The sequence below is a fragment of the Eptatretus burgeri genome, chromosome 16 (assembly GCF_056783735.1).
Source record: "Eptatretus burgeri isolate ZD-2024b chromosome 16, Ebu_testis_v1, whole genome shotgun sequence".
NCBI classification, from domain to species: domain Eukaryota; kingdom Metazoa; phylum Chordata; class Myxini; order Myxiniformes; family Myxinidae; genus Eptatretus; species Eptatretus burgeri.
Genome location: NC_140976.1, coordinates 44,385,032 through 44,397,207, shown reverse-complemented (window position 1 = coordinate 44,397,207; position 12,176 = coordinate 44,385,032). Strand labels below are relative to the sequence as shown.

Below are 12,176 nucleotides of genomic sequence, written 5' to 3'. Positions count from 1 at the left end.
TCCACCTTCTGAAACCTGCATATGGAGATAACCAACAACACATCCACTGCTTAAAAGGGAACATTTTCGTGTTTAGATTGTGCTTTATTGTGCACATGTATATGTGTATTTAACAAGGAACAGGATACAATCATCATGAATTTGATCCTCATTTTTGTGAAAGATTTCAATGCTGGACAATTTACATTTTCATATCGAGTTCTTAATACAAGTAACCTGGTTCGTTGTTTGAAACGTTTGTTGAAGAAGAAAATATGAAGGTATGTTGGCAAATGCTGAACTATATTCTTATAACTACAATGCAATGTGTTGTATCAATTACAGAATACTGTGGAGTCCTTGAAAAAGGAACAATTTTTCTTTCAGAATAATTTCATTGAAATGTAGTAAAATAGTTTTGTTTTTTTTATCTGTCAGTTTAGAAAAATTTATCTCAGAGACCATTCTTTGAAAGAGGCTTTATCAAATACTTTCATTTTTTTTTCTTCAACTTCCCAGTTTTGAAATTCATGGAAAATTCTGGCTTTTGGTTACGTTAGTAGTCCCAATGTTCATGATTGTCGTCGATGGGGTGAGCGAATTTTATCACGTGTTTTGTGACTCAGGATCAGTTACATCCACTTGCTGGCACATCACCGGATGTATGTTCAGATCAAGCAACAGACTTTGGCATTCATTCGTGGCTTCAAATCCATCATCAACCCAGAGTGGATTGGCATGTTTTCAACTCCCGAGTTGCAATGGCTCATTGCTGGCGAGACCGGAGAAATGGACCTCAATGATCTACGGTATGGAACACGATTTATGGATGATAACAAGCCATAGCCCGCAATGTGGAGAAAAGGCATAATAAATGCAGCATGATGGGCATGGAAGGAGCACACAAATTACCATAGCCATGGTGACAGCAGCAAGAACAACAACTGCATGTTATAAAATATCATTTTTTTTACGTGTTTAATTATCTTCATTTTCCATCCTCATGGCGACTCAGAGTAGATGTGCAATATGTTGATGAAGTGCAACAGGCTGTCTTTTGATTAAACCCAGTGAAGTGCCGGGTAGGCGTGTATCGTGATGGGTCCGCATGCATTGGTATAAATCGCACAGCATTCCAGGACACACTCTCCATTCATTTGTGAGGGTAGACTTTACAACCATTGGTATTATGGACCAGTAGGTGATTCGGGTTGCTCAAATGGGGTTGTAAAAAAGCTCGGATTTATTGGTTATCCAGTTGATCATGTGCTATCATGCTGTGAATAGGGGGAGTTCTATCACAACAGTCAATCAACCCCATAAAGTTTTGTGATGAGCTGGTGTGTTTACAAGTGTATATTGCTGATTAATATTGGTTGGTACTTACTTTGGGCATCACCAGCACACTTTTTTTCTCTGGCACATACCAAGCCGGCCACAAAATATTTGTTGCCATCCAGGCTCTTATAAGCTTCCATGGGCGCCTTTGTGTTGTAGGAGGATGTTTTTACTGGATAATTGTAGATATTTGGGTACTGTAGGTCAGGCAGCTGTTCCGCATTAGCATGCTTTTCCATGGGGCCAAAAGGTTTCCTGGCAAGCTGTAGGGATCTGTGACCCCAACGACTTCTAATTTCTGGACACACTTGGGCCTGCTCTGCTTATCGGAATGATGAACAACAATACATAAGCGAGAGCCACTTCCAGTTGCAGATGTTTCTCCAGACATTTTCAGTGATCCAGATACTGATTGCTTCCGATGTGGATGGCCTACAAAATGGCACACCAAACAGGTGGTGGCGTCACCATCTTACGTCGGTGAGAAACCTATATATTATCATAGCATTTTGGAATTAGCCATATGCATCTTCCTGACTTTTGAATGGTGATGTGGATCTTGACTTCTTATCTGGTTAGTCCCAGTCCATCTTGTAAAGAGCATACCTAAGACTATTAAGCATACCACTGTGTTAGAATGTTATTAAGACTATAAAAATGTAGAATTGTCAATATCCCATGCACGTGAAATGAAAAGCGGGGTTAAGCAATTGGTTTGTTTCTTCTTCCATCCACAAATGCCAGTTTATGATTGAGGAACAACTTGATTTCAATTGAATGTTATATTTTGAACATGAATTGCAAAACGAATCTGTAGTTTATCAATACTTTGCCTCTGAATTCGTCCCGATTGCACATATGCAGAAAGGAGTGTTTTTTTGTTTTTTTTTTGACTCTGGCAATCAAACAAAATAGAAAATCATTCCAAACAGAAAACTTCCTTTTTCAGTACATCATAAAGGACACAAATAACAGGCACGAATAATTAATGTAATGTGTGACTGACTGCAACTGAACCGGACGGCATCAGCGCACGTGTCCTAAAATCCTGCTCTGCTGCTGTTTCCCATCCTCTCTCTGCCCATTTCACCTTGTCATTTGTGCTCGGTCATCATCCATCTGCTGGGAAATCTGCCATCATCACGACATCACATAAAAAGGTGCAAAAACTGATACCCTTAACAACGGACTGATCAGCTAACTTCCAATCATCAACAAGGTCCTGAAATCCATCCTTTTCTCCAACGACTTCATCTCGGATCACTAATTTGGTTTTAGACCAGGTCATTCCAACTTGGACATGCTGCTTATATTCACCAAACAATGGATGGCTTTGTCTCACCCTCAATGTCAGACATGAGATCAGGGCTGTCTCTCTGGACATATATTGTCCTTTTGATAGTCTGGCATCTTGCCTTACTTTCCAAACTTTATTCCGATGGCATCTAAGGCCAACTCCACATGTAGCTTCCTGACTTCCACTACTCTCGTAGCCAGTGTGTGGCTCTCAACGGAATCCTTTCATCTCCTACACTTGTCATGGCTGGAGGGCCTCAAAGCAGTGTTCTGGTCCCAGTGCTATTCCTGATCTTCATAAATGATCATTCTGAAACTCTGGAAAAATCCTCTTTATCTATTTGCTGATGACTCTGCCCTCTGCCATGACATCCCTCATTCTTCAGACAGGAAGGCTACAGCCTCTTCCCTTTCTTCAGAACTTCACAAAATGATAAGATGTTCAAACACTTGGAATTTGTCTTTCAATCCTGACAAATCTCGCTCTCACAATCTCTCTCCGAAAGGACCTTCTGGCAAACACCCCTCCCCCTATCTACTTTCTTAACAATCCTCTTGAAGAAGTTCAGTCATTCAAACTCTTGGGTTTCACCATCAGCAACGATCTTTCTTGGGCAAGTCACGTTTCAAAGTTTGCTTCCAAAGCCAGTCGCTAACTGGGCATCCTCCATCGTAGAAAGTCTTTCCTTGGCACATCTGAACCCCTGTCCACCTACAAGGCCTTCAACCACAGTTTGATGGAAATATTGCTCTCCCCTCTGGGCTGGCTGTTCTGCTTCACACCTTTCCTCAGCTTTCTGCTGTAGAAGCTAAGGTTTTCAATTTTATTCAAATCTCCCGTGATGAAGCTGAGTCTATGGGTCCATCACGACACCATCGCATGCAGGTCGGTGGTCTCTGCCTTCTACTGCTTCCTTTCTGGTCTTGCACCCTCTGCTCCTTCCGTGCTTCATCCCCGCCCCCTCCCCCAGGTTTCTGCAGGGAGCACACAGTCCACCATCAACCCCCTTCTGGTTAAACTACCTAAATCCAGGATCACTGCTCACCTCCACTCATTCATTCCTTTTGTCTCCACCTCTGGAAACAACTTCCACATTCTTTTCAATCTCATTCCTCCCTCCAGGTCTTCAAGACAGCTGTTCACCACCATCTCAAGTCGTCCCCAGTCCAAAATAATGATATTTTCTCCCCTTGTTAACGTCCCCCCCCCAACCTCATCCTAATCCCTCCTCCTTCCAAATGTCCAGTTTTCCCTCCTGAAAGTTTCCTTCTGTATCCATCTTATCCACCGCATGCATCCTCTCCTGCCCCTCATTCCTCCCCACACCAATTGTTTGGCCAAGTTTGCCTCTACATTGGCCTTCAACTCTGCTATTGGTGTTTCCCCCTCTCTCAACTGATCTTTTGTCCTGTTGTATCCTGATCCGTTCAGTGTATTCATTGTAGCTCTTCCACAGGCCTCGACGATGTAGTATATACAATAAAAAGTGATGTAATAGACACTGCATCAATGGCAGTAAAATACCGGAATTAATTTTCAGCTTATCTGGAATTTAAATTTTAGAGAAGGTATTGTCATCGCGCACCATCCGTCCGTCTGTCTGTCCATCCGTCTCCTATTTCAACTTTCCTGGCCAAACCGCTGGTCCGATCCGGCTGAAATTTGGCAGCAACGTTCCTCTCCTGACTGGTAACAGGCATTGCAAAGCTCGTTTCGGTCACATGACTTGAAGTAGGTGAAATGGCTGACTTTGTAAATTTCTTCAAAAATCTTTTCCAGACCTACTAGTCAGAATGCTACCAAATTTGGGTTACGACATTAGACCAGGGTATGGATGTTAAATTGCGAAGGTCATGCCGATCACATGACCGGAAGTGTGTCAAAATGGCCAACTTGGTCAATTTTTGGTTAAATCGCATAAATTCCTTCAAAAATCTTCTCCAGAACCACCAGTCAGAATGCTACCAAATTTGGGTTGCAACATTAGACCAGCAGGGTATGGTTGTTAAATTGCGGAGGTCATGCCAATCACATGACCGGAAGTGTGTCAAAATGGTCGTGCAACTTCCTTCCAATATCTTCTTTTCCAGACCCACCAATCAGAATGCTGCAAAATTTGGGTAACAACATGAGGTCAAGGTTGGGATGTTAAACTCCAGAAGTCAGGCCAATCATGTGACCGGATGTGTCAAAATGGCCGACATTCGATTTTTGGGAAAATCACGTAAATTCCTTACAAATTCTTCTTCTCCTGATCCATCAGTTAGAATGCTACTAAAATTGGGTTACAACATCAGGACGGGGTCCTGATGTTGAATTGTGGATGCCATGCTGATCAAGTGACCAGAAGTGTGTCAAAATGGTGGTCGCACAAATTCCTTCTAAAATATTTTTCTCTCGACACACCAGTCAGAATACTACCAAATTTGGGTTCCAACATTGGAACAGCGTCATGATGTTAAATTGCAGAGGTAATGCCGATCACTTGACCGGAAGTTTGTAAAAATGGTGGACTTAGGAAATATTTTGGAAAATTGCATAAATTCTTTCAAAAACCTTCCTCTCCAGACCCATCTGTCAGAATGTTACCAAATTTGGGTAACAACATTAGTCGAGGGCCCAGGTAACCTACAGGTCCAGTGGTCCTAATTTTTTTATACGATCTTCACAATCTTTATTTTATTTCAATTTATTTATATACTTGAACAATGCAGAACACAAATTGCTTTCTTATCGCTTTCATAAAACATCCAGTTTTGCAGTACAGTACTTGGACATGTTAAATAAGGTGGTGTATAAGAATGCATCAACGCCACTAAACTTCCAGAATTTTTTTTTATATGACCTTTAAAATCATTTTTTTATTTCAATATAATTCAATTATATATTTGAACATTGCATGGGATAAGGTGTTCTTTTAACTCTCTCGTTTGAAAATGTGCTTGAGGTCATTGCAAAGGATTTTGGATTAAAACATCATTGTATTTTAAAGGCTTATGATTGTCATCGTTGAGTAGTATATAATTAACCACGCAGTTGAAGATAACTTATCCCCAACAACAATGCAAGGTGTGATTCCTGCAGGAAGCACACGGTTTATTATGGAGGATTTCATAATAACCACCGTGTCATTGTCTGGCTGTGGGACATCCTGACAAAAGACTTCACCACTAAGGAACGTTCTATGTTTCTTAAGGTACTCTCTACCCATCCACTCCCCACCCTACCCCCTCCAACCACTCCAAATCAATATTTTTATGCATCCACTGACTAAATCGCCAGAGGCATTACGTTTTCGGGTTGTCCGTACGTACGTCCATCCGTGCCAATTTTCTCTGTTTCCTCTGCAACCGCTTTTCCGATTGACACAAAATTTTCACCATCGGTGAGACTACGAGATGTAGAATGTTGTAATGATAATTATGATGTCATAGGTCATGTGGCATGGCAGCTATGTTGGAAAAAAGGAAAACTGGATCTCTGTATCTCCAAAAACCACACCATGGAAAAAATTGAAACTCTGTGACCAGAAGTGTCTTCATTGGGCTGAAAGCATGTCAAGTACTCCCCAAGGGGAAAAAGGGTGATTTTTTTTTTTGTTATGATGTCATAGGTGCCTTCGTTATGACATTGTAATTGCATACGTCGAACGCTTTATCTGAACAGTTTAAAAAATTTTAAGGGTCATCGTGGGTTTAAATTTTATGGGGGGGGGGGGGGGATTGATGACTTCATCGATCACGTGGTTCAGCAGCCATATTTTTTTTAAACATAAAAAAACCTTCAAGAATCTTCTCTGAAATGGCTGAACAGATTGAGGCGAAACTTTACGGATATGATAGCCTGTCCATGAGGAGCAATAAGTTCTCCACCGATGATGTTATGGTTTGGCAGCTATGATTTTTTTTGAAGAATAAGCTTTTAAAAATCTTCTTCTCCAGAATGGCTTGACAGTTTGAGGGGAAACTTCATCTCCATGTTCCCCAAACCTTGGGGGATACCAGGGTGTTCATGAATAATTAATAGGTCACGTGGTCTGGCAGCCCTTTTGGATTGAACAAAAATCTTTTAAAATATAATTTCTCTTGAACCGCTTCATCAATCGACGCGAAACGTCACAATTATGATTTAGTCATCATGAGGAATATATGTTTTAAATTTCAAACTGATTGGACGCATGGTCTCGCAGACATAATTATTTAATATTTTGAATCTGTGTTCAGGGATTTAAATCAAACTTGGTACAAGTATTTATTATCATGTAGTAATGTGGACAGAGGCAAATCTTGCGACATTGCGACGTTGAACAGTGCCCTTCTCGTTTAACAACGATTTAACATTTCTAAAAAAAAAATTCTGTACAAATAAATTGCATGTAATGTGTTCGAAATAAACTCTAAAAACAAGCTATATAAGTTTTGTACAACTTTAAGACGAGATTTCAAAGAACACATTCTGGAGAAAATCCAAATAATTTGTTTTATAGAACACATTCCATATGAATTCCAAAGAATTTGCTTAAAAAGAAACATATTCCTTTGATTTACTCCGGAACACATTACATCGAGATTTGGAAGAACCTGTTAATAGTCTACTTTAAGATTTCAAACATTTTGAACATTCAGAAGAAGAAAAAAAATAGTTATCGACAAATGTCCATCAACTGACAAAGGTTATAAAAGATGCAGCCTCAGCAAATGCAAAGAAAGGAAAAGGTACCGAGACGAAATAGTTATGAGAAATAACCAAAAATTTATAATAACCTTTTCTTGATGAGATTCAGTTTGCGTTAAAGAGCACAAAAAGGAGAAAGACAGATGGCCAGATAATCAAAAAAATGTATTGTTTCAGATGTAGTTGAAGATGATGAACGACAGTAAATTGGCACAAGTCTGAAGACGACAATGGTTCACGAACGGTATTTGACGATGTAGATTGTTTCAGAAGTCAAGGATGAGACAATGTGATAATTTTTGACCAAGTTATAAAAATGATCAACATGATGTGGTACGAGTGACTGGTTATTAGCTGCAAAATGTCGAAAACCTGGTTTCGTTAAAGAAATTTCAAAATTTGACCTTTGCATAACCTTTAAAGGTCACAAAACAATGTTGTGGACATTAAAATAAGGAAACAGGATACGTGCTATAGCTTATTGGCGTTAGTTCGGGGAAGAAGGTCGAAAACCCGGTTCGATTCCCACAACTTTGAAAATTTGACCTTTGTGAACTTTAAAGGTCAAAGGTCAATGATTATGATCTTTGGTGCAAAACTTCCTCTGGAACATTCCAGGAACAATATAACGTCATATAGGCTATATGGCATTTCGCAATCCTCGGATTATCCATACTTTGATGAAATCAGCATAAAAACCAACTTGAAGGGGGCGCCACGGGCAAGGTGTTCGAGATAGAGCAAAATGGTTTCAAGACTTTAGGTGGGGAATGACCTCAACATTATGCATGAAAAATATTGTCATCCGAGCTCTGAAAGTTTGGGCGGTCGTCTGATTTTTCTGTCAAAATTCGCAATTTTCTAAGTTCGTGTCCTTGTGACCTTGGAACGAAAATGAAAAATCGAGCTCCGGGCTATGCACATGCCATTGGGCTAACCAAATACCGAAACCCCTGCCAGATTTGACAAACCCCCTCAGAGATGTATATTGAAATTAGCTACCCCCTAAAAACACGTTTTTTGGGCGTGGCTCCACCCATGATGGGCGCATCACGCCCATTTTCAGGAAAACACGAGATCATGATATAAACCTCCCACCAAAATTTTATCAGGATCGGATCAAAACCCATGGAGCTATGCTCGGGACAGACAGCCAGACAGACAGACATACACCAATAACCAATATAGTGGTCACTTACTGACTCGTGAACCAATTATTATACAGAAAACAAAATGTCTGGATGATGAAAAATATTCTTCAAGCTTGGAAGGGTCGGAGCTGGTATGAATGCACTTTGGTGTTCTGATGTGCAGTACCACGCTCTGTTGCAGAGCGTCGGTGCTGCTAAAGAAGTCTTTTGGAAAGGGTTATGAGCTGAGTGGTTTGCCGTTGCCTTCCCAGCATTAGGGCATGAATTTGGAATTTGTTCATGATACCCTTCAATAGCTTGCCTACTTTTCATGAAGGACACCGGCTGGCAGACGAGCCGCCCAGTTTAACATCCATCCAAGAGACTGCACCACATTGATGAAGCACCCTCCCTGTGAGATACTGGAATGACAGTTTATAACTGGGTTGGGATTCAAACACGGGTTTGACACCTTTGAGGCGAGTGTGCATACCTCTGGAGTCTAGGCCATCCTTTCAGCCTAATGAATATACGATGTAGGCGATAAGATGGACCTGAGAAATTGACTCCCCTTTAGACTCCAATATTTACATCTTGTTTTGTCTGACATTCTGGTGCAGATGAAGCAAACTTGCCTTTGAGCTGTCTCACCTGTGTTCGAATCCTGACTTGACTGCAAATTGCCGGATTGGTGTTTATTAGGCTGGGCAATGCATCACAAAGTGAGCCGGCCCTCGGATGGACGTTAACCCCGGTGTCCCATCATCTACCATTAGTTAGTGGACTTTACTGATTTCACGGTGTCTTTCGTGAAGAGCAAGAGAGTTATCGCCGGCACCCTGAACAAATTATAAATTCCTGTACCAACTCTTCACCCTGTGGTCGACTGAAATAGGCTAGTCATGTGAAGTCAATTTCAACCAAATGTGACCCAGAGGTTTGACCTCTGTTCATAAGCTTGTGACCTCTCTCGTTTATGTGAGACGCCTGACGTTTGGATCTGGAGTTTGTAACAAGTTGACAAAGAATTGTGCTTTTGTGACATTTTAAATGACTATTTTGTATTCATTGCCAGCTGACCTCGTTGCTGTGTTTATAGTTTGTCACGAGCTGCTCCAGACCTCCATTACTGGGCTTCGCTCACCTGAAACCCCCTTTCTCCATCCGCTGTGTAGAGGTGTCTGATGATCAGGTAATGCAGTTTGTTTTTTCTTCATTTGATTTTTGTCATTTTCCTTTGATTTTGCATACAAAAAGTAGCTTGGACCATGTCTTTGAGAAGTTTGTGGATTTTTCAGGTTTTCTTCAAAATTGACTGTTTGTTTATTTTGCATTTGCTGATGCCGTGATGGTATTACCTTGGGTTTTTGTATTCTTTTCTTCAACAAAGAAATTTAAGAGCATTTTTAGCATGGGAAATGGGTTTTTTGTGTGCGTGCGTGCGTGCATCTGTCTCTAGGCCATAATATTTTTTACTAATTCAACTTTTGTCATCAAATCTTCAACAAACCTTTATGGAGAAGACAAGTTAATAAAATGTACGATTTTTTTTTTAACTGTCGTTTTCGTCTTGCTTTGTTTGAGTACGAAGCAGAAGCGGACGTGCTTTGCATTTTGAGTTCCTTTCTAGTTTATGTTTTGCTTTGTCAATTTTATTTCTGTGCTTGTGGAATGATGTAATCCTTTTCCATTTCATTCTTTCTTAATTACCACACTGGCAGGTGTAAAAAATTGGATGCTAAAATAATTTTACATTCGCTCATTTTGTATCAATCATTCGCAGAAACATGGTTACAGGTATGTCTTTCATTATGTTCTTGCTCGCAAAGATATTTGTAGTAGATTATGCGTCCATTCGACTGAGTGTTGTGCATTGAATGCCAGGTCATTATTCAAGTCAACACAGTGGGTGGGATTTTTTAAATCTGGAAACTCAGCATCAGGACCGAGTTCAGATGGGAAGGACTAAGCCCCAAACGGAATAATTTAATAATTTGTGTAATTTGCAGGACACCGGAGACACCCTGGGAAGCGTGCTGCGTGGATTTTTCACGATACGCAAAAGAGAGCCAGCTGGCCGCTTGCCCACAGCCTCGACCTGTTTCAACCTGCTCAAGTTGCCTAATTACAGCAAGAAGAGCATGCTTCGTGACAAGTTGCGCTATGCCATAGTTATGAACACTGGATTTGAGCTGTCCTGATCTTTTAATTGGTTTTTTTTCTCCCTTTCAATTTAGAAATTTGTCTTTAGCCAACCTCTGCATAAGGTATGGACTGAGGAAGGCAAGCGATGTGATAGATTCATAACCCAAGCACAATGTGTCCGAAAAAGTGAAAATATGTATGGACTCCAAAAACCTACTGTGTAGTGGTATACGCCGAACTGACCGGACCCCATAAGACAGATATCCACATATCCAGGTCTATCGTTAAAAACTGGTGATGCATGCTTATTTTAGCATGATATGAACGGTGATATTATAAGTCATTGACTTTTCCTACCCTTTGTACACACCTCCCATTACTACCAGCGATCGGATGGTTTTGATGCTATCCTCGGATCAGCCCCTGCACGGACCGTCCTCGGCTCATGGCAGTGCACCGAAAAGATGAGCAAACTTGACTGCCTAGAAGAAGTTGTAGTCATAACGAGGTTTCCGTTGGTAAACCTGCGAAAGGATCGTTACCTGAACATGCACGTGGATATGTATATGGGATGAACTGATGAGCCCCTTGGTCAGGCGTCTCACTTAGCCAATCATGGATGTCTCTAAGACTGGACGACTAAGATAAGAGTTGAAAGTAACAATATCAGAAAGGAGATCCTGTGGAAATGCTTGAGCTTGATAGTCAAGTGTTGCAAAAACCTCTTGAAAATTTTTGGACACTGTAAATAATGTCAGAATAAGTGCTTGGAGCGAAGTCAGATATTCATGAAATGTTCATTCATAGTCAATTTATCGAACACTCTGGGAACCCCAGATGGCTCGGCAGTTCAACAGTGCCAATTAACCCCTAAACTTCAGCGTCTTAGGATCCTTCTGTTCGGATCATGCACCTCTAACTGAAAAGTGCATTTGGCTAAATTTTTTTACACCCAGGTTCGAGGGCTCCACTTAGTTTTACACCAACAATGTGTGGGTTCCCATGGCCTGTGTACAGAACCTCATGTGGAACTCTGCTTCCACCTGTGGCCTCGTAGGTACTCTCCCTGCCTTTCAGCAAAGCATCCACACTTCAATTGTCATGAAACTAATATTATTCTCTGTATCTGATCCTGTTTTAAATGCGTGATGTTTGTACAAATTTTTTTTTCATTAATTTTTTTAAACAAGCCTTTTCATGAACTCTAAATTTCTTATTGTTGTTTCTTTATTTGAGGTGCTTTGCAATATTTGTATTTAAAAGCACTTAATAAAAACTTGCATCATTACTTTTGTGAATCATAACACCTATTGCTTGTTGCACAGCTCAGCAAATGCTTCTTCGTTTTTTTTTTCACTGCACTTGTAGCAAGCATCAAAGGTATAAAAACCAAGTCTTATGCTTTTCACAAGACCGACCAACCTGACACATGGCCTCTGTGGTAAAGTTCTTCAATCGGAGCACACTTTGGAGTTGCCCAGAATTTTTGGCGAAAAATTTTTAAATACAGTTTCTGCTGCTCACTCACAGCTGGCACCATTGCTCCTGTGAAAGACCACTCTATGGTATCAGCAAAGAAAATCGTCAAGTCGGTATCGGATGGCATGCGACAA

At 40.7% G+C, this 12,176-nt stretch overlaps 1 protein-coding gene across 8 annotated transcripts in view; it reads left to right on the top strand.

The window, feature by feature from the left end:
* The window catches only part of UBE3B (ubiquitin protein ligase E3B), a 77,470-nt gene extending 65,619 nt beyond the window's left edge, over positions 1 to 11,851 (top strand). For 4 of the 8 annotated variants that reach the window (XM_085858685.1, XM_085858683.1, XM_085858684.1 and 1 more), the window contains 4 exons: positions 606 to 788; positions 5,699 to 5,810; positions 9,518 to 9,610; positions 10,428 to 11,851. In XM_085858685.1, coding sequence (XP_085714811.1) covers positions 606 to 788; positions 5,699 to 5,810; positions 9,518 to 9,610; positions 10,428 to 10,619 — 580 coding nt within the window. In that variant the 3' untranslated portion in view covers positions 10,620 to 11,851. Of the gene's footprint in view, positions 1 to 605; positions 790 to 1,686; positions 1,798 to 5,698; positions 5,811 to 9,517; positions 9,611 to 10,427 lie in introns of those variants that run through there. The other 4 variants (XR_015052116.1, XR_015052115.1, XM_085858686.1 and 1 more) reach the window with 4 other exon arrangements.
* Positions 11,852 to 12,176: the final 325 nt, after the last annotated feature.